Consider the following 23345-nt stretch of genomic DNA (forward strand, 5'->3'; position numbering starts at 1 on the left):
ACTTTATAATTTCATTGTTATTCAAAATAGCAAGAATTTTTCATATCTCACATATGTTCACTAATATCTCTGTGCTAAAATGGTACCTGACTTAAAAGATATAAGTAGTTAGAATATTGACTATGATTCCTGAGAGTTAGACATTTGCCTATTTTATTATTAGATTTTTTTACTGTGACTTTATGAATGACAGCTATAGCTGGTATTGCTTAATTATACAAAAATATTTTCTGAACAAAAATTACCTAAATCAATATGAAATCAAATCAAAATCAATCAAGTTTTCTGAAAAGTTCCAACCTTACCTATCCAGGAAAGCTATTTAGAAAAAAGTCGTTTGTGTACTGCCACATCAGTCCTTAGATACTGATGTGCAGTGAGTTGTTTGACGTTGAATTCTTATAAAATACAAGGAGAAGTAGAATGCTCTTTACTGTGTAGCAATATGTATGAGAATGTATATTGATAATTTTTAGCAGGAATTGAAGCAGATAGTAAATGCTCAATATTTGTATGACAAAGTTTTGTAGTAGATATTTTTTGTTTTGTTTTAAAGTAAGAATTTGATTCTGTAACTGTAGGATATTTGGAATGAGGTCGTCTTATCAGCTGGTTGGCTTGCAGTAAAGGTCCTGTCTTGTCCCTTAACTTTTAAAAACCTCATATTTCTTTTAGGTAAAGATCTTATTCGCACAGCAGTTGGTCAAACAAGACTCCTTATGAAAGAAAGGTTCAAACAGTTTGAAGGACTGGTGGACAATTGTGAATATAAACGAGGTGAAAAGGAAACTACCTGTACAGATCTGGATGGATTTTGGGATATGCTTAGTTTTCAGGTATGTGGTCAAGTATTTTGAATATGTTAACTTTGAGTCTGTTTTTTTGTTTTTTTGGTTTTTTTGAAAATGAGGTAACAGTAGTATAAAAGGGTTAGTATTAGCTACTTATGTGCCTGTAATATTAGTTATGTATTTCTTTATTTATTTGTGGCTGCATTGGGTCTTCGTTGCTGAGCGTGGGCTTTCTCTAGTTGTGGCGAGCGGGGGCTTCTCTTGTTGTGGAGCATGGGCTCTAGGTGTGCGGGCTTCAGTAGTTGTGGCACGCGGGCTTCAGTAGTTGTGGCACGTGGGCTTCAGTAGTTGTGGCTCACGGGCTTCAGAAGTTATTTCTCGTGGGCTCTAGAGCACAGGCTCAGTAGTTGTGGCGCACAGGCTTAGTTGCTCCGCGGCATGTGGTATCTTCCCGGACCAGGGCTCGAACCCGTGTCCCCTGCATTGGCAGGCGGATTCTTAACCACTGCTCCAACAGGGAAGTCCCTGTGCCTGTAATATTAAATGAGATATTAGCACCTTAATAAACTGTAATGTGCTATCTAAATTTTTATTTTATTTATTTATTTATTTGACTACGTCGGGTCTTAGTTGCAGCACACGGGATCTCCGTTGTGGCATGTGGGGTCTTTTAGTTGCGGCATTCGGAAATCTTTTAGTTGTGACATGCAGGATCTTTAGTTGCAGCACGTGAACTCTTAGTTGCGGCATGTGGGATCTAGTTTCCTGACCAGGGATCGAACCCAGGCCCCCTGCATTGGGAGTGCAGAGTCTTAGCCACTGGACCACCAGGGAAGTCCCAAGTGCTGTCTAAATTTGATGACTGATTTCTTCTCCTCCCCTATATTGTCAGTATGATTTCTATTTGAGTTGGAAACTGAGATTATATTCAACTGTTGAATAATCTGTAATGATTCTACATGTGAGAAGATGAGTAAATCTAGTCTTTAGTAGTTCCGTTCATCCATCAGTTACTGAGTTCCTACCGTGTGCCAGACATTGTACTAGGAGTTGATAAAATAAGGCACATTCTCGGCCTCAAAGGAGTTTGTAGTTTGATTAGTGAGTTAGACAAAATATATAATTCCAATCTAATGTAAAAAAGTGCTATGAGGGTTTCCCTGGTGGCGCAGTGGTTGAGAGTCTGCCTGCCGATGCAGGGGACGTGGGTTCGTGCCCCGGTCCGGGAAGATCCCGCGTGCCGCGGAGCGGCTGGGCCCGTGAGCCATGGCCGCTGAGCCTGCGCGTCCGGAGCCTGTGCTCCGCAACGGGAGAGGCCACAGCAGTGAGAGGCCCGCGTACCAAAAAAAAAAAAAAAAAAAAAAGTGCTATGAGACAGGGAATCACTAGGAAGATCAGTAAAGGCATGGGAGGAGATGATACTTTGTAGCTTTTTGAGCATATTTTAGAAATAAGCATATAAATTACTATTTCAGGAACCTATAGTCAACAACTATTAGACATTTCAAGAAAGCCTCAAACCTGAAAGAAAGAAGCCAAAGCAAAAATAAGAAGAAAGGTATTTGGATGGAGGAAGTGGACCAATCTAGGAAGTATAGTATCCAAATAATAGGAATTCCAGAAAAGGAGTACTGAAAAAATAGAAAATCATCAATGAAATGGTTTAAAAATTTTCCCCAGTACTGCATGAGATGAGTTCCAGATTGAAGGAGCCCACTGAGTGCCTGTCACTGTGAATCAGGTGTAGACCCACACCAACGTATACCATTAAGTATAACTGTAGAACCCTTGGGATGAAGAGAAAACTGTAGAAGCTTCCAGAGAGATAACAAGTTTCATACAAAGGGTCAAGGATCACAGTAGCCGTGGATTTCTCAACTGCAACATTTAAAGCTGGGAGAACAATGCCCTCAAACTTCTGAGGGAAATGACTTCCAACCTGGAGCTCTGTAGCCAACCAATCAAGTGTGAGGGTGGAAGGGCATTTTCCAAACACACACAGTCTCAGATTTTACCTCCTAAGCACTCTTTCTTAGCAAGCTAAGTGAGAAAGTACCTCACAGAAATGAGGGAGTAAGCCGAGAATGGAGGAGGAGGTGGGTTGGATCCCCAGCAAGGGGCCAAGAGAATTGAGGCCGAGGGGAGACAAGAATGTGTGAAGCATGCTTAGGAAGCAGCACTTCCTGATCAGCACAAGGGGACCAGGGGCTCTACCAGACCTGTCTCTGGAAAGCTGAACTGAGTAAAATGCCTGATTTGTTTTTTATTAAGAGGAGATTTAATGCATTCTTTTTTTTCTTTTCTATTTTTAAAATTTATTTTATTTATTTATTCTTGACTGCGTTGGGTCTTTGTTGCTACGCGTGGGCTTTCTCTAGTTGTGGCAAGCAGGGGCTACTCTGTTGCAGTGCGTGGTCTTCTCACTGCGGTGGCTTCTCTTGTTGCGGAGCACGGGCTCTAGGTGCATGGGCTTCAGTAGTTGTGGCACGTGGGTTCAGTAGTTGTGGCTCTAGGACTCTAGAGCACAGGCTCAGTAGCTGTAACGCACGGGCTTAGTTGCTCCGCGGCATGTGGGATTTTCCCGGACCAGGGATCGAACCCGTGTCCCCTGCATTGGCAGGCCGATTCTTAACCACTGCGCCACCAGGGAAGTCCTTAAGAGGAGATTTATACTTACTGTGCAGAGTTTAGACTGAATCGATGATAGACACATGAACAACTAAGCAAACAAAAAGCAAAACAATTATTACGTCTAGAGAAAAGTGAGTAAGGGAACATAATAGTCTCAATAACTTTATGGCCCAGATGTGAATAGTGTTTATGTAGTCATAATATAAGCATTACTTTGTGAGCAGTTTTTATACATTTACCAGTTTTCATATTGATGAGTTGGTTAACTAGTATTCTTTGATGGTGGTCAATTAATTCTGTGTTTCTTACTATCATTGTTAATTTATGGATTTAAAGATATTTGATGTGTTTTCATTATTTGCAGTTACTGTCTTTACTGATGCTCGTTTCTCAGCTTTGGCCAATGACAGCCTCTTCAAACTGGCTGCTGGGGCCTTTTTTTTTTTTTTTTAAGAGTTGTATTGAAGTACAATCTGTGTATCACAAAATTAGCCTGTTTTAAATACCGTATGCTAACACATATATATGGAATCTAAAAAAAAAGAAAATGGTTCTGAAGAACCCAGAGGCAGGACAGGAATAAAGACGCAGACATTGAGAATGGATTTGAGGACACGGGGAGGGGGAAGGGTAGGCTGGGACGAAGTGAGAGAGTGGCAAGGACATATATACACTACCAAATGTAAAATAGATAGCTAGTGGGAAGCAGCCACATAGCACAGGGAGATCAGCTCGGTGCTTTGTGACCACCTAGAGGGGTGGGAGGGAGGGAGATGCAAGAGGGAGGAGATATGGGGATATAGGTATACATATAGCTGATTCACGTTGTTATACAGCAGAAACTAACACAACATTGTAAAGCAATTATACTCCAATAAAGATGTTAAAAAAAATTTGCCTGTTTTAAGTGTACAATTCAATGACTGTCAGTAAATTTACAGAGTTGCACACCGTGACCGTAATCCAAATTTAGAACATTTTTAGCACCACAAAAGGATCCATCCTGCCTATTTGCAAGTCAATCCCCATTCTCACTCCTAGCCCCAGGCATCACTAATCTTGCTGTCTTTGTAGATTTGCCTTTTCTGGGCATTTCACATTATGTAGAATAATACAATATGTGGTCTTTTGTATGTGACTTCTTTCACTTAGCATGTTTTTGAGGTTCATCCATGTTGTAGCTTGTATCGATATTTATCAATTGATGGACATTTATATTGTTTCTACTCTTTGGTGATTATGAATAGTCTCTATGAATATTCATATACAAATATCAGTGTGGATATATATTGTCATTTCTCTCGGGTAGATACCTAGATTTTGCTGGATCATGTAGTAAATTTATGTTTAACTTTTTAAGAAAGTGCCAAACAGTTTTCCAAAGTGATTACTCCATTTTACGTCTCCACCAACAATGTGTGCTCCTGTTTCACCACATCCATACTTGTTATTGTCTGTCTTTTTTAATACAGCCATCCTAGTGGGTGAGAAGTGTTTCTATAGTTTTGATAATGATGTTAAGCATCTTTTCATGTGCTTATTAGCCATTCATATGTCTTTTTTGGCAAAATGTCTAGTAAAATCTTTTGCCCATTTTTAAATTGGTTTGCCTTTATTACTGAGTGGTGTTTTTCATATATCCTGGATACAAGTCCTTTATCAGAAATATTATTTGCAAATATTTTCTCCCAATTTGTGGCTTCTGTTATAATTTCTTAATGATGTCTTTTGCAGTATAAATGTTTCTGATTTTTGTATTTTTTGGCCATACTGCACGGCATGCAGGATCTTGGTTCCCTGACTAGGGACTGAACCCGTGCCCCTAAATTGGGAGTGCAGAGTCTTAACCACTGGACCACTGGGGAAGTCCCAAGTGTTTTTGATTTTGATGAAGTTCAATTTATCAACTTTTTTTCTTTTATGTTGTGTACATGTCTAAGAACTCTTTTTGCCTAACCACAGGTCACAAAGATTTTCTCTTATGTTTTCTTCTAAAAGTGTTATAGTTTCAGCTCTTACGGTTAGGTCTGTGATCCATTTGTAGTTCGTTTTTCTGTATGGTGTAGATAAGAGTCTAAATTCATCTTTTTTCTTGAGGATATCCAATTTTCCCAGTACTGTTTCTTGAAAAGATTGTCTTTTCCTCATTGAATTACAGTGGCAACTTGTTGAAAATCAGTGATCATAAATGTAATCCTGAGTCGTTTTGACATTTAAATTTTTTTTTTGAGAGAGAGAGATTGAGAATACATATGAATATAAATGCATAGTAAGGGGACTTGAAGCAAGTTTACCAAACTGTTGACAGTGGTTACCTCGTTGGAGGAGATTGGAAATACCAGAAGGATGGGGATATTATTTGAATCTTTTAAAATGAGATTGTGTGAAGAGAATGAGAAGGCATGCCACAGACTGGGAAATGAATATTTATAAAAGATGTATCTGATATTTGATATAAACATCTGTATCAAAATATACAAAGAACCCTTCAAACAACCTGATTTTTAAATGGAGAAAAGACCTGGTCAGACCCTTCACCAAAGAAGATACACAGATGGCAAGTAAGCATATGACAAGATAAGGCTCAACATCGTAGATCATTAAGGAATTGCCAATTAAAACTACAATAAGCTACCACTGGATGCCTATTAGAATGGCAAAAATCCAAACCACTGACAACACCAAAAGCTGGTGAATATGGAGAGCAGCAGGAACTCTGATTCATTGCTGGTGGTACATTGCAAAATGGTACAGCCACTTTGGAAGACAGTTTGACAGTTTTTTACAAAACTAAACATGCTCTTATCATACAATCCAGCAATCACAGTCCTTGGTATTTTCCCAAATGGTTGAAAACATATGTGTACACAGGTGTTTATAGCATCTTTATTTATAATTGCCAAAACTTGGAAGCAACCAAGATGTCCTGTAAACAAAGAGAGAGAGATTGTATTCATATTGTATAATTTAGGAAACAAAAAAAATTTAGGATATCTCTCCTACCATTTAGTGATCAAAAATAATTTAGGAGAGTTATCCATATATGGCATTCTTTTTTTTTTTTTTTTTTTTTTGCGGTACGCAGGCCTCTCACTGCTGTGGCCTCTCCCGTTGCGGAGCGCAGGCTCAGCGGCCATGGCTCACAGGCCTAGCCGCTCCGCGGCATGCGGGATCTTCCCGGACTGGGGCACGAACCTGTGTCCCCTGCATCGGCAGGCAGACTCTCAACCACTGTGGCACCAGGGAAGCCCCCATATATGACATTCTCTGTGTAGATTTTGAAGGTTTGTAAGACCAAAAAGAACAATGAACAATTTTACTTATAAGAGTTTTTCACTTGAATACTAAATTCAGGGTGATTTAGTCTAATTTTATGTTGCCATTCTCAATTTTTTTGAAGCTTCAATTTATTAGTTTGTAATTTTAATGTGGTTAGCATTAATCTGATAAACTTGTGCTTTATTTATTAATAGATAGAAGACGTAAATCAAAAATTCAACAATCTGACCAAACTTGAGGAATCTGGGTGGCAAAACAATAACAATACAAGCAAAAAAGTTTTTCGGGTAAGTTTGTGGGTTTCTAATATAGACTCTTCTACTCTAAATAATTTTTATTTTCAAGCTTTATAAACATTTAGCTTCAGATTTTTTATCATTTTTTAAAATAAGTTTCATATATTGCTTACAATGTGCTGATTGTCTTTGAAGAAAGAAAGGAAATGAGCAATGCAAAATTCAGGATGGTTATTTCCGGAGGGAGGAAGGATAGGGGCTATGATTGAATTGGGGCTGTGATTGATTGAGAGCTTCTGAGTTGCTACATAGTGGGTGTGTGTGTGTTTTATTCTTTAAATTGTGTTTATACATTTTTTGGTAATAATAATGGTAGAATTAGATAATTTATATAATGCTTAGTATGTGACAAATGTTGTTCCAAATACTTTACATGTTTTAACTCATTTAATCCTCAACAATCCTCATGAGGTGGGTACTGTTATCCCCATTTTACAGTTGAGGAATATGAGGTCCAGAAAGATTAAGTTACTTGCCCAAGGTGGAGCTGGGTTTCAGGCCAGACTTTCTCATTCCAGAATTCCTATTCTTATCCAGTAGGCTGTGCTTTTGTGTGATATATTTCAAAATGAAAGATTTTTTGGGTTTTTTTGGCCATGCCGAGTGGCTTGCGGGATCTTAGCTCCCCGACCACAGATCGAACCTGGGCGCGCCCTGCAATGTAAACGCAGAGTCCTAACCACTGGACCACCACAGACGTCCTGAAATAATTTTTTAAATAGAAAAGAAAGAGGAACAATGGCTCTTTAGAATGTCTGTCTTCTTCCCTATACTTTGTCTTGTAAAATTTCCTATTACTTTATCATGATAGCTTCCATTCTTATCTATTTGTAGAATTTTTTCTAGTAATGTTTTAAACTCAGAGTTTTTGATTCAGATGAATGCTTCTCAAACCACAGTAGAGCATTGCCAGTTTTCCTTTTAGATTTTAGAAAAATGTCTGTGGTTATAAAATCAGGTTTCTAGATTGGTACTTTATCATGCTATGTAATCCATAGCAAAACTGTTTTAAATTCTTAGGAGTTTAAGCTGTTAGGGTATTAAAGAAACATTTTAATAAAATTATTTTACTAATTGTTATGACAAAGACTCAAAGGACATTGACAAAATTGATTGAATGAGTTTTAAATCTACTAAACAATGAAGGATGCTTGAACATTTTGAAGCTACTGTGGATATTTCTTATTGAGTACTTAGTCCTGGAAACATTAATATCATCAGTGATGCAGATAATGGCTGTATCAGTACAGCAGTATATCAGAGCCTTGTAATTCTGCCCCTTGTCACCAGGTGTCTCTCTCCTCCTACTTTATTTATAGGCTACTGTTAAGATATTGGACAAATAAAATAAAATTTATCTTTTACCTATACTTTGTTACCATTCCCTTCTACCTCCTATTCATTGCCTCTCATTCCATCACTTATCCTGTTTTCATCTTTCCCTCTTTTTTCCATCAGTTTTTAGATATGTTTAAGGGTCTCATCTCTGTTTACATTAGGAAAAAGCAAAACAACAACAGCTAAACCTGTGAGGTCCACATCTCTTACAGTTATCTGTACCTCTCCTTCCCCCATTCCCATTTCTTTCTTCCCAGTCACAGACAAGCTTCCTGAAAAAGTTGTCTATACTCTGTCTTTATTATTTTGATTCCCACTTACCTTTCCAACTCACTGCAATTCAGCTTCACCCCCTCTATGCTTCCAGAACAGTTATAACCAAGGTTATTGATCCACTAATTGCTGCAGTTATTAGGTACTTAATTATAAAATCTACTCGCTCTGCAGTATTAAATACAGTCTACTCCCTCTTTCTTGAAATTATTTTATACTGATTTTCTTCCTACCTCTGTCCCTTTTTATCAGTCATGTTTGCAAGTTTCTTTCCATTTATCCCTTAAGTGTTTGTGATACTCCAGTTCCTACCTCAACTCTCTTCTCTCCTTCCATATTCTTCATGCGCAATCTTACCCACTCGGCGATGATTCCCGAATCTGTATTTCAAACCACTCTTACTGCTGACACAGTAATACTTTAAAATCTGTGTATCCCAAACTGAAATCATCTTCACACACATCGATGTTTCCCTGTCTCAGAGAATGGTATTATCATCCCTCCAGGCATCCAAGATAGAAACCTGGCTATCTTCTGTGGTCCTTTCCTTTCTGTATTTCACCACCTTCATTCCACCTATCTAAAAGATTGCTAAGTCCTCTCAATTCTTCCTCATATCCCCTGAATCTGTTTACTTTTTTCCATTTTTCCCTCCGTAATCTAACCACTAGCATCTTTTTCCAGTATCACTGAAGTAATCGCCTTCCTAACTGGCTTGTAACCCTCCAATCCATTCTCCAGGCTGGACACAGAGTGACTTTTCCAGAACGCAAATTTGATAATGTTAACCTCCTGATTAAAAATCATCAGTAACCTCTATTACTTTGTCCTCTGTGTAAATGTAGCTCCTCAAAATGGTTACATGTGAGGGATCATAATTAGCTGTTACTTACCTCTTGCCAACTCCTCTGTGCTTTCTTTCATTTCTGGTTTTGCAAACATGCTATTCTCTCTACTTAGCCCTTTCGTCATCCCATCTTGTAGCCCATCTAGCTGTGATTTCAGCTCAGGTGCTACTTCCTATAAGCCTTCTTGGTGCCTCTGAAGGTTGATTAATTGATAAATTCAGCCCTCTGAATTTATTTCTAACACGACATTTATTCTTCTCAGTGTCCTTATCTAGCTCTTCCACTGTGAAGCTGGGAACTCCTTGAGGGCAGGAACTTTGTCCTTTACCTTTTGACCCCCAGCATTTTATTTATTTATTTATTAAAAATTTATTATTTTTAAATTTTTGCCTGCTTTGGGTCTTCGTTACTGCATGTGGACTTTCTCTAGTTGCAGCAAGCGGGGCCTCTCTTCGTTGCGGCGCGCAGGCTTCTCATTGCGGTGGCTTCTCTTATTGTGGGGCACGGGCTCTAGGCACGCAGGCTTCAGTAGTTGCAGCACTCGGACTCAGTAGTTGTAGCCCATGGGCTTTGGAGCAGACTCAGTAGCTGTGGTACACGAGTTTAGTTGCTCCGTGGCATGAGAGATCTTCCTGGACCAGGGGTTAAACCTGTGTCCCCTGTATTGGCAAGCGGATTCTTAACCACTGCGCCACCAGGGAAGTCCAACCCCCGCCCCCAACAAGCATTTTAGCACGTATTAGGAGCTTGGTAAGTATATGATGAATGTGTTGAGTATTCCATGTATGCCTTATTTGTTTTTCTTATAAGATGGTAATGAATCCCTTTAATAAGTCATAATTTCTCTTCACAGAAAAAAGTTGTCTCAGGTATAGTGAGTAAACCCAAACAGGATGATGGTGGAAGAATTGCAGCTAGAAATCGCCTAGCTGCCATAAAAAATGCAGTGAGAGAGAGAATTAAGCAGAAAGAACATGCTGAGGCAGCAGCCTCTGCAATGCCAAAGGAAGTGGATAAAATAGTGTTTGATGCTGGATTTTTCAGAATTGAAAGTCCCGTTAAGTCATTCTCAGGTTAGTTTTTCTGCTGAGACTACTAAACGGAAATATTTGGGTTGGATGGGAGCTTGTGTAAGAGGTGAAAAATAGTTTTCACATGAAGATTTATGTGTTTTCTGTGATTTCTGAGAAATAGCTTATGGAAGGTGGGTTTGGTTTAATTTTCATTTGGAGTAAAAATTTTCCTCCTATCTTTTTTTTTTTTTTTTTTGTGGTACACGGGCCTCTCACTGTTGTGGCCTCTCCCATTGTGGAGCACAGGCTCCGGACGCGCAGGCTTAGCGGCCATGGCTCATGGGCCCAGCTGCTCCACGGCATGTGGGATCTTCCCGGACCGGGGCACGAACCCGTGTCCCCTGCATCGGCAGGTGTACTCTCAACCACTGCGCCACCAGGGAAGCCCCTCCTATTATCGTTTTGAAATACAGTAAATGTACCAATTTCCTTATTTTATTAAAAAAAATTTTTTTTTAATTTATTTATTTGGCTGCACCGGGTCTTAGTTGCGGCATGCGAACTCTTAGTTGCGGCATGTGGGATCTAGTTCCCTGATCAGGGATCGAACCTGGGCCCCCTGCATTGGGAGCGCGGAGTCTTAGCCACTGAACCACCAGGGAAGTCCCCCATTTTCCTAATTTTAAAATATTGCAGTGTAACCAGCTTTTACTACTTCAGGAAACCATTCTTTCTTATGATTTTCTAACTCTGGTTGTATTTTTCAATAGCTATTTTCCATAGGCTATCTTTATTAGATTGAATTTATTTACCTAGATTGAAATTATATATAAGCCATATAATGAGAGGTCATAGTTGAGGTAATCTGTTCCTTCAATCTTGGTAGACACTTTTTTTTTTTTTTTTTTTTTTTTTTTGCGGTGTGCAGGCCTCTCACTGTTGTGGCCTCTCCCGCTGCGGAGCACAGGCTCCGGACGTGCAGGCTCAGCGGCCATGGCTCATGGGCTCAGCCGCTCCGCGGCATGTGGGATCTTCCCAGACCGGGGCACGAACCCATATCCTCTGCATTGGCAGGCGGACTCTCAACCACTGCACCACCAGGGAAGCCTGACACTTCTATTAATGCTTTAAGTGCTAGATGTTTATTTTCAAGGAGAAAGGGGCTAAGTCCTCTTTAAGTACTAATCAGGAGAAGGGTTTTTTTTCCTATTATTTAACTGTGTCCACTTGGAAGATTTCTGACAATAAACTTGAGTTGCTACTTAATATTTACATTAAAATGTAAATTTATCACCTCAAGTATATTATTACCTCCCTGTCAATTTAGGTATCACACCTAGTGGGTGGTTTTGGTGTGTTTCCTTTACACCAAGCAGCTGCACTCCCTGGACTCCAGGAATTGCCTCACTGCTAATGGCATGGGTCCTTGTTACTTACTTCCCAAGGATCCTAGTGGTTTCCATGACTATGGGCCCACCACTGTCTATTCTTTCAGGGAGCCATCTTGGTACTTATGACCAGAGAGATCAAGGTTTTTGATCAAAATTGATCTTTCTGAAATTGATTTTTAATTATAGAACTCAATAGAGTTTTAATTGTAGAACTCATAGTTTATATGAGGTTTGTTACAAAACAGAAGTTCCCCAGGAAGCCCCACTCATCCCGTTTGTCACTTCCTAAAGGCAACCACTTCCAATGCTTAAAGGAGTCTTGGGGTATTGTTTACAGCCCTCTCTAAACAAGGTGTAGATTTTTTTCTTGAATTATTCCTTTGATGTACTTTCCTTGGTTTTCTCTGATCTTTCTTTCAGAAACTCTTATCTTTCTCCTGGTAAATAGACTGTTTTTATCATTCTTTCCTGTACTTGTCATTTTCTTCTACTTCCTGAATTTCTTCAACTTTCCTTTTGGCTATCATGTTTTTAATTCCCAAGAACTCTTTCTTAGTCTTTGAATGTTCCATTTTATAACATTCTGTACTTGTTTCATAAGTGCACTGTCTTATTTTTCTACAGACGTTAACGATAGCTTTTACGTATTCTTCCCTTGGATAATTTGTTCCAAGATACTCTCATCTGTTTGGTTTTGGTTTCTGTCTCTCGTATTAGAGTCTTCCATCGGGTGTCTGATGATCATTCACTGCTTGCTCGTGGTTAAGAGCGGGACTCTGCACGGCAGTGTGTGGGTAATAAGGTCTTTACTGTGGGGTGATTTAGCTGCACCATTATGCTGGGAACCTGCACACCATCACTGTATTTAAGTCTTTTTCTCATGGGCTAGTTAGATTCCCCAGAGAAGATCCTTCTGATCTGTTGCCTGGAGGGTATAATTCTGGCTTCCAGTCTTTCAGGAACCACATGGGAGGAGGGAAACTGAGTGTATCAACAATTTAAATAATACTCATTTAATCCCCCCTTTACCATATAGTACCCGTCTCTCAACCTTATCCCCTAAACCAGAGATGCCCTGTTTCACCTTTTTGGGGAGATAAGCCTCTAGTTTTTTTTATCTTGGTGGTGGGAGGGGGTTGTTGACAGTCTCCCAGCTGTGCATAATGAGGAAAGGAATCTGGACTAATTGTTCTTTAAACTGACTTTCAACGAATCTTCCTGTTTTTACCTCTGCTTGCAGAGATTCTTGAGGCCACCAATTCTTTTGAGAGGTGCTGCGGTATAAACTGGGTTGATTCACATCTTTCCTGACTAGTGGCTTAGGATTTATTTTCTTGAGTCTACTAAGTAATATCCCACTCATCTATCTATATTACGCTTCCAAATTTTTCTGAGTTTTGTTGTTTCTGGTTTAGTTTCCTTTGTCCTTGAAAATTATATTTCAAATTTTAAAAGCCACTGACCTTAAAAAAGGATGCTTTGTCCTTGTAGCATTCAACCTTTCAAGATTATCTGTTACTGTTTATAGTAGTGGAATGTCAAGAGGAAGCAGTTTAGTGTGTGTATTCAGTACTACCTTTAACTGAAAGTCCCAGGCATTGACTTTAACAAACGTTATTTTATAGGAGAAAGGTAGGGGTATAGGAAGAATTTGCACTGTCTTCCTAGTTATAGTGAAAAATGAATGAAAGAGCTTTTTGGTATTAAGATGATTTCTCTCATCTTCTAGGACTTTCTTCTGAATGTCTTTCTCAACGACTTAGAATACCTAAGTCTGCCAGCAAAACTGCGTCTGAGAGCAGGGCTGAGATGGGCGTTCTAAGACAAACCACATCACCAGAGAATCCTGATCCTCAGGGCACCAAAAGTGAACATGTTGATAAGACTTTGATTTCAAATATTCCTGGAAACAGGTATTTCTTTAATATTAAGAGTTTAACAGATGCAGACATTAAATACCATTTCAGATTGTTAACCTGGTTAAGTATGCAAGATATGTATTGTTTATTAAATTTCACAATGACCCTGTAACGTATAGGCAATACTTCTATTTTATAAATGAGGAAATTAGGGCTTCACATTTCAGATTGGTAAATGGTCATATCTAGATGGGCAAAGTAAATGCTGCAGAACCAAGAAGAAAAGAAGTAATATAGTGTTCTTTGTTGATAAACGGCCTGAAATTTTGGTGCTTGACAGATCTGAGCTCAAAACCAGCTCTATGACATACTAGCTATGAAACTTCAGGACAAGTTTAATTAACTCACTAAGCTTCAGATTCATCATCCACAAAACAGTGCTGATACCTCCCTGCAGTGTCGTTGAGAGGTAGGCACTTTTGTACCGGCCATTATAGAAAGTACCTTGAGGTTGCTGACTTGACAGATGGCAGAGTGAGAGAAGGGGGAGCTAATATGTACTGAACAATTATTATGGGCTGGACATTGTTCAAGGTTCCTATCATATATTATCTCATTTAATCCTCAAAACAACCATGTGAGGTACTAGATCTCCATTTTTAAAAAATGAGGAAACTTGAAAAGTTAGTAACTTACCCAAATTCAGCTTACAGTTGGTGAGAGTGGATGTTACCTACATTCTTTATGCTACATAGTACTGCCTCTGCAAAGATGCATCAAAATTACCTATATAGTCCTTGTTCATGGAACATAAATGTACCAGAAATATGATAGGAAAAAGATACTTTAAGTAGGAAATAAAATTGTAGTCTGGAGCCAAGATAGCACTGTTGGATTTATTATTAATCTGGAGATGGGACAGCATTGAATATTCTGCCGTCACACCAAACAAGGTTGTCAAAAAATAAAGAACACCCTATGCATTGACTATTTCAATGGGGAAACAAATGAAAGTTTTTCTTTTTAAATATTTCATGGAACAAGTTATAAAATTTCTAGTTTTCAGTATAAACTAAAGTATATTTAGCCTTTGTAGATTAAATTAAATTAAATTATTAAATTAAATTATTTTAGATGTTTTAGAAATCTGTGGATTATAAAATACCAATTTATTGTCATTTCTTAAATGCAAGTTACTTTACTTTGTATACCCTGTAGTTCATTATCCTGTACTAAGAAGATCCAAAATTGTATTTAAGTGATATTACAAGTACTCTTTAAAAATTTTTTTACTTTATTTCTGATAATAGTCCTGAAAGAGCATCTTACAAATAAACAACTTCGTACAATGAAGGCAAAGTGAAGCTGAAAACCAGAAAAATAGAGTATATATACATATTTTTAAATGACTCCAAGAGGTTGAGACAAATGTTTCTAGTAAAATGCAAGTTAAGAACTTCAGGATTAGAATATATTGTGCTATAACTAGCTAACAAGTAAAGGTAGGCAACTCCAGCCATACAATAATTGAGTTGATGCTTTAATCCCCCAGAAGTAAGCTTTATCCTGACTTTTTCTAGTATGTGGCTCTGGATTTGGCTGAGGTTCAAAAGATTGCCAGCAGACTGACCAGCACGGTCACAGCTTGTGAGCTTTCTGAGGAAAATGCGTTTGGTTTGTAAGGCCATCCTGAAGTAGCTGTCATCCAAAACTAATCTATTTGGAACAGGCCTGATCTTGGATGAGGCTGCATCTTTGACCTATAAAGGATAGTCTCAAAACACAAGTCAAAACATAGCAAAATGTTTAATTATCTGAGTACAATGCTGCTTTTTTCCTTTTTCAGGAACAGCATAGTAGAAGATGCTAAGTGTCCTGGATTACAAGATTTAATTGAAGTAAACCATGTAAGTCCTATTCCAGTGCATTAGATAGCCCAGTATGTTATCTATTTATATCATTATATATAGTAACTCCATAAACAACCTCCAGAATTTCCATTGGAAATCTAAAGCAGTCATATAGAATTACAGTTCTTATTTCAAAGACTTGTTTGAGATCATAGTGCCAATTTGGTTTTCAGCTCACATCAAGATTATTTTTGTAAATAAAGTTTTATGGTATCACAGCCACAGTCATTTGTTTATGTATTGTATCTGGCTGCTTTCAAAATATAACGGTAGAGTGTTCATGTTTGTGCAGAGACTCTTTGGATCACAAAGCTTAAAATATTTATAGTTGGCTCTTGAACAACAGCATGAGGGGTTGCCATCCCTCTGCACAGTCAAAAATCCACGTATAACTTACAGTTGGTGCACCCCTTATACTTGGTTCTTCCATATTTGTGGGTCCGCATCCGTGGATTCAACCAACCACAGATCCTGTAGTATTTACAATTGTAAAGATTCTGCGTATAAGTGGGCCCTCGCAGTTCAAACCCATGTTGTTCAAGGGTCAACTGTACTACCTGGCCTATCACATGGAATGTTTGCCAATCTCTGAGCTGGACTGTTGGTACTTGATGAGAAACTTTCCTTCATTTGTACTATTGCTGTAATATTATCTGATCTAATTGTTCAAGAAGCAAGATGGTAGGATTTACGGTGTTCTTTAGCTTGTGCTCAGAATGTCATCCTTGTATTATTTCTTATTTTTAATAGCAATAAGACTTTTTCTGTTTATTTCAATTTGGGGTAATTAAATGTAATAACATTTTTACTTCCAGGATGTAAATAAGATAAACTTTGAAATAAATTGTTTGCCTAGTGAAAGAATGAATTTGGCTCTCCTTGCTGGCAAAGCGGCAGATGATGTTAATACTAACAAAAAGGAAGAAATTTCAGATGTTGTGTATGGAATGGAGCTAAATTCAATTACAGCACAGGATGTTTTGATGATTAGCCCTGAAAAAAATGTACCATCACAAAATAACATCTCACAGGAAGAAGAAACTAAAATTTCTCAGTCAGGTAAAGTCTTTTAATATATATAAATGAGGCTTTGTTAAATAAATGAACTTGGACTAAAGTATAGATTATTATAAACACTTCGGGATACAGTTTCCAAGAATGAAGGTTGAGGAATTGGACACTTGCAGTAAATATCTTGTGAGAATTAGTTTGTGTTGTGGTACCCTACTATCCACCCAAACCTTTTGAGGTAGACCCATTAAAAATCAACAACAGATACTGATCCATATTGGATGTCAGCAGCACTTTACATTAGACCTAACTATGTGGCATCCTTTGTTGTTTGTGAAGACTCAGAAAAATTCCCTGAAGTTTTTTTAGTTCTCTTCTTTTCCATCAAACATCCTCAAACCTTTCTTCAAAACACCCTCTTTTTCTGCCCTAGTGCCTTTTCCCACCTACTGTGTTGTGATTGTTCAGTAGGAAATGGCTCTTGTAGTTTTGTTATAATATAATGTGTGATGGTTTCACCTACTATTTTCATCTGCTACTGCGTGGTGCCCTTCTGGCTGGGGTCTAAGGCAAAATAAACATTATAACCTTGGTCAGACATTTAAGGCACTCCAGCTATGTTCTAGCATCTTTTGGGTACCTTTAAATTACAAGCATGAGATTTATTTATAGAAGCCTTTTTTAATACTGAAATTAAGGATGAGAATTTTACAAAGAAATTTAACTACATTTAAAAAATATTATAGCATAAGATGATCCATATTTTTCTTAGCATATGATGTATGGAATTTTTCATATCTTTCAAGGCTTTGTTCCTTTCTAACAACACTTAACTGCGAGAATATTACTTTAAAAGTTAAAAATTATTCCTTTTTGTTTTTCAGTACTATTTGATAATAAAAGTCTCACTACTGAATGCCATCTTCTTGATTCAGTAAGTTTTCCAACTTGATTTGAAAAGTTCTTTATATTCCAGATTTGTTTTATAAAATGAATATTACTCACTTTTCAATTTACGTGCAAAGTTTACATCTTGTCATTGTTTTATTTACTCTGAAATCCACTTTTATTCATTTTTTCTCAAAATGGGAAAAATTGTATTGTTATATTAATACTTTAAAATATAGTGTGCTTTAGTATTAAACTCTGAAGATTTAATTCTCTATATGGTTTATGTATCAAATTTGTTGTGACAAAGTGGTTGAATACTTGAACATCTAATACGTAGCTTGGATTATGCTGGGTAGTTCTCAGTGATGTATGAAAAATATAATGCAAGATTTCTGTACTTTTGAAGCTTACAGTTGGGGAGATGTCTGTCCTACCTTCAGTCATTGCTTATTTTCATTCTAGTTCTTTTAGATTACTATATTTATGTCCTGCTATTTTATTTGGAAGCTCCCCAGCCTTTACTTTTAGTGACCTCTTGCCTTTAAATCGAGTTCAAACATTTGCCCATCTGTGAAGCCTTCCTGTATAAGCTCTCATCTCTCGCATGTTAATTTCTGTATAGGCACAGGTGCACAATGCATACAGTGCACACATTGAATCTCTTTTGAAGAGTATAATATGAATAAACGATACTGTATTCCTAAAACATATTGTACTTTCAGGAATCTATTTCCCTTATTAACTATACATTCCTCTTTAGGCAGAGCTGTCTGATTCGCATTCTTGGGTGCTGGCACTGAATAGTAGGGCATGAATGGAATAGTGCTCTCTTGCCTACTAAGTGTTTACAGCATTGGCTTTCACCCCTACTGCCAGATATTTTTATTTCAATGATCTGTATTAGGATGTTTGTCAGGCGATTCTAACATGTGGCCATGGTCAACAACTCTGGTTTATAACCTTACCTTGAAATTTTCCAGGACCAATTGCTAAAATAAATCAGGGAGTGGCTTTGGTTTGCTAATCTTCGATCTCAGAATATAAAAAATTCATTAAGGCAAATGTAGGATCAAACAGAAACAATTTTTGTTAACCTCATGAAGCCTGGCAAATGCTTGGCGTCCTTAAGCCACTAATTCCTTAAGGACCTCCGAATATGTTGACTTTTATTATCTTTCGAAGATGCCTTCTTTGTATTCAGCCTTCTGGGGTGGCTACGTCTCAGGAGCTGAACGGAGTGTGTTACTGCAACCACACTGTTCCTTCTTAGTCTTGGCCTTCTTTATTTATTTATTTTAAAAATAAATTTATTTATTTTATTTTTGGCTGCATTGGGTCTTCGTTGCTTCACATGGGCTTTCTCTAGTTGTGGTGAGCGGGGGCTACTCTTCGTTACAGTGCGCGGGCTTCTCATTGTGGTGGCTTCTCTTGTTGCAGACCATGGGTTCTAGGCATGCAGGCTCAGTAGTTGTGGCACACGGGCTTAGTTGCTCCACAGCGTGTGGGATCTTCCTGGACCAGGGCTGGAACCCGTGTGCCCTGCATTGGCAGGGAGATTCTTAACCACTGCACCACTAGGGAAGTCCCAGTCCAAGCCGCCTTTTTTTTTTTTTAATTAATTAATTAATTTATTTTGGTTGCATTGGGTCTTCATTGCTGTGTGCAGGCTTTCTCTAGTTGTGGCGAGCAGGGGCTACTCTTCATTGTAAGTTGCAGAGCACAGGCTCTAGGCGCGCGGGCTCAGTAGTTGTGGCGCACAGGCTCAGTAGTTGTGGCTCACGGGCTTTAGTTGCCACGGCATGTGCGATCTTTCCGGACCAGGGCTTGAACCCGTGTCCCCTGCATTGGCAGGTGGATTCTTAACCACTGTGCCACCAGGGAAGTCCCAGTCTTGGGTTTCTTTAATCCTAGGCTGAGACCTAGAGAGACAGGGATTTCAGCATAAGGCCAAGTTATATAAACCTGATTTAATCTTGTTCTCAGAGCTGAATTCTGAATGATTGGTTCTGATAATATGTGGTATTATAAGTAAATCTGGATGTTAATGAATCATAATATTCTATTTTTGATACATTAGTAATATGATTAAAATTGCTTCACAGTTATCATATATTATCTTGTTGATAAATCTTAGTATCTTAAAACTTAGTCTCCCTGTGAATTATTTTCCACTTCCATAAATTTTAGAAGTTATATTTTTGGATTTTTATTTTAATAGGTCCACCTGTCTATTTTAGACCCACATTATTACTAGCTCTGTGCATCATTTGAACTTGAAGTAGGGTTTGAGAGGGAACAAAGAAAAGGACCCCAGCAGGATCACACTAGTAAAAGACCTATGAAGTACAATTATATGGACTAGGATTTGTGGAATTTGCATAAGTGGCCTCAGTTTTATTCATCCTGCATATGTTGCTGAAGTCCATTTACATATTAGTAATCACCTTTTAAGGCGTATATTCCTAATATGCTTTTCAGTTAAAAAAAACTATATGTTTGAAATTAGATCCATGGAAAGTAGCATAAGCATGTCATTAATAACTTTTTATTGTGTATAAGAAACGTCATTTATATTATTAGTTAATCCATTACTAATTTGCAATGTTGAAAACTTAATTGGTGAAACTCTTGATGGTTACTTTAGTGACTTCTCTAAATTTATTCTCTAGCCAGGCCTAAACTGCAGTAATACATTCACTCAGGTGGAAAGAAGACATCAAGAATGTACCAGACACATTCCCTTTGGTGGTAACCTGATTACGTTTTCACCTCTAAAGCCCCTCAGTGGAGATCAACCAGAAGAATTTTGAATTTAAAAATAAATCCAGACATTTTTCTTCATGTTATCAGTGCTGTGGTATATTCTTAGAATATTGAAAAGTTGAAGAGTATGTATTTGTGTTCACTTCCATTCAATCCATTTATATAGTGTCATACAGCAGCCCTCCATATACTGAGGGCCTACTGTTGGGGACTTGAGCATCCTTGAATTTTGATATCTGTGCATGTGTATGAGGGGAGGGGGGGTGTCCTGGAACCAATACCCCCCACCCCAGGATTCTGAGGAACAACTGTATACTATTTCAATATTCAGTGTTCATCAAAGTATGTTTTAGATATGATACTGTATCTCAAGGGAAGTGGGGAAATTTTGTATATTAACCATGCAGAATAAAAATGTACTGTGCCTTGCCTCTCTTGTTTAAAATGTATAAGCTTAAATGTTAAGTATACCTACTCAGAGCTTATGAACATTCTTTCATTTAATCAAAATACAGTGTTAAACTCTGACAGAAATATTTGCATTCCTTTATACTTTATTCTTAATTTGAACTCTTAAATTTGTTGATGTTGAACAGCTTTGCATAGTGCATTTTCCAGGGTACGTTGAGTTTCTTTAGATGAGCTTTCTGGATTCTGAAGTCAGTTTACATGCTGCAGTTTCACATGGTTAAATTATAAGCGGTTCCCATTAAATTCTTGTATTTTTTTTTTCATTTTCCCCTTGACGTGACTGACAGCCTTTGAAGGAAATGCTGCCTTCCCTTAAAGAGAATTATATCAATCACTTAATGCGTTCGAAATATTTTCTCTTTTATGAAACTCTTAACTACAGGATTTGTAGAAGACAGGGTGATCAGAATAACAGAGCACCAAGATGACTCATTGTAGCTAAAGCTGTCACCAGACCTGGATCCAGTTATTTCTGTTTGCAAATGAGGTGAGTGTTCGAGGTATTCACCAAACAAGCAGCAACTTTATGGATAGTCCTTTAAGGTGAAGAGTTTGCAAACAAGAAGGGAAAGCACATCTACTTTTGTTGTCAGAGGAAGGTATGTTAGGCTTGTGGAAAAGACAGTATTTATTATCAAGCCCATGTGAGCAGTTAGCAGTATGTGAGGTGCTAGTTTAGAAGCATATTCTCAGAATGCCTAGTCTTAACAAAATATAAAAGCAGCTTTAACAGCCCATTAATGAATAATCCAAGCAAGACATTCAGAACAAAGAAACATTTTATGTAAAAGTTAGGGTTATCTAAGGGTCCAGGGCCATGAACATGTAAAAGAGATGGGTACCCAAGCAACCCAAGACTTAGAATCTATATAAAGCAATATGCAACAATGGGACTGGCCTGGTGGTGCAGTGGATAAGACTCCGAGCTCCCAATGCAGGGGGCCCGGGTTCGATCCCCGGTCAGGGAACTATATCCCACATGCATACCACAACTAAGGAGCCCGTGTGCCGCAGCTAAGGAGCTGGCGAGCCGCAACTCAGGATCCCTGGAGCCACAACTAAGGAGCCTGCCTGTCGCAACTAAGACCTGGCGCAACCAAGTAAATAAATTTTTTTTTTAAAATGCAACATAACAATACCCCAATAAAGATGTAAAAAAATTAAAAAAATAAATAAATAAATAAATAAATAAAAAACTCAGATCCATGTAATGGAAGAGGGTGTAGAAGGAATAAATTAATATGAAATAAAAAAAAATAAAAAAATAAAAAAAATAAAATGCAACATAACAATAAAATAATGTTTGCCCTCAAGGATAAAGTAGATGAGAATAAAACAATGTGAGTAAACATGATTTTTTTTGGTAGGTTTAATAAGATGTACTATTGAATCATTTAGAAAGCTTTTGGCTATTAAGTGATAATGAATTGAACTCGAATTGGCTTAACAGTAAGGAAATTTATTATTTCACAAGTTGTCAGGGTGATTTCAGGCACTTTACAATCAACAGCTCAATGATGCCATTGAAGTCCAACATCTGTTCATAGTTCATTCTGGCATCCTTGGTGTCAGTGTCTCTAAAGCTGGGTCCTTTTGGAGTCATATGATGGTGCTAGTGGTAATCAGAGCTGTGTCCTTCCCTTTAGTCTGGTTAGGCCAGCTAATGCCACATCTCCATCTGCAGATCAGCTGGGGTTTGATTAAACTAATCAGGTTTCCCTATTTTATCTGGGATTATACCTGGGTAAAACCAGGACTGTTAGGAAGCAGGGAATGAGTTGGGTAGGCAGCCATCAATGTGTCCTACAACTAGAGAGAGTGTCCTTGGGCTATTGGACTCTAGAATTATGAGGTATTAAGAAAATCTTTAAAGACAAAATGAAAGAAAACTGGGTAGAACAAGAGCCTTTCCAAAAAGAAAAAAAAAAGGAATTTCCATTTATTGAGGACCTACTATATGACAACCTCTTTGCAAACAATATTTTATTCAATGGTCATAGTAACCCATTTTATAGACAAAAGATGTGTTATAAAATGTATTATACAGTTCGTTTTACAGACAAAGGAACCAAGGCTCAGAGGATTTAAGTAATTTTGTATAAACCAAATTCCCTTTTTTCTCCATAGCTTACTATGTTCTTCTGTTTAATCACTGGACTACAACAGTCAAGATCAGAATGTTAGAATAAGGAATTAACATACTTTTTGAAATGAGACGTGATGTGCTGCTCACATCCCACTTTAGGACTGAAGGACTCATTTTTTTAGTTGCTATAACTGCTGCTAGCAGACAGTCCTTGGGAATCATCCCGTGTGAGAACTGTCTCAGGTGAAGAAAGCCACTTCACCCAAGATCAGACTGTTTCCTAAGATCAGACTGTCGCCTGTATCAACTGACTGAAGTGAAAATATGAAGGCATCCCCCTCTTGACAGCTCTAAAACATCATCCCAGCTCATAACCCCTATAGTGTAGGCTGAGGCATGGATGTTCAACTTCTTACTCTGCCTAATTGTGTGCCTTCTCGTCTCCACACCTGTTGAGAGAAAGGGCACTCCTTCATAAACCTCTTGCATTCTAA

The 23345-nt window shown here is 38.0% G+C and overlaps 1 protein-coding gene across 1 annotated transcript in view; it reads left to right on the forward strand.

Annotated features, from left to right (window-relative positions):
• The window catches only part of DLGAP5 (DLG associated protein 5), a 38346-nt gene extending 17675 nt beyond the window's left edge, over positions 1-20671 (forward strand). Inside the window, exons 12-19 of the mRNA XM_060167176.1 lie at positions 676-836; positions 6896-6988; positions 10310-10529; positions 13590-13773; positions 15566-15626; positions 16445-16688; positions 17525-17574; positions 20201-20671. Coding sequence (XP_060023159.1) covers positions 676-836; positions 6896-6988; positions 10310-10529; positions 13590-13773; positions 15566-15626; positions 16445-16688; positions 17525-17574; positions 20201-20341 — 1154 coding nt within the window. The 3' untranslated portion in view covers positions 20342-20671. The remainder of the gene's footprint in view (positions 1-675; positions 837-6895; positions 6989-10309; positions 10530-13589; positions 13774-15565; positions 15627-16444; positions 16689-17524; positions 17575-20200) is intronic.
• Positions 20672-23345: the final 2674 nt, after the last annotated feature.

This window comes from Lagenorhynchus albirostris, chromosome 1 (assembly GCF_949774975.1).
Source record: "Lagenorhynchus albirostris chromosome 1, mLagAlb1.1, whole genome shotgun sequence".
Classification (NCBI taxonomy): domain Eukaryota; kingdom Metazoa; phylum Chordata; class Mammalia; order Artiodactyla; family Delphinidae; genus Lagenorhynchus; species Lagenorhynchus albirostris.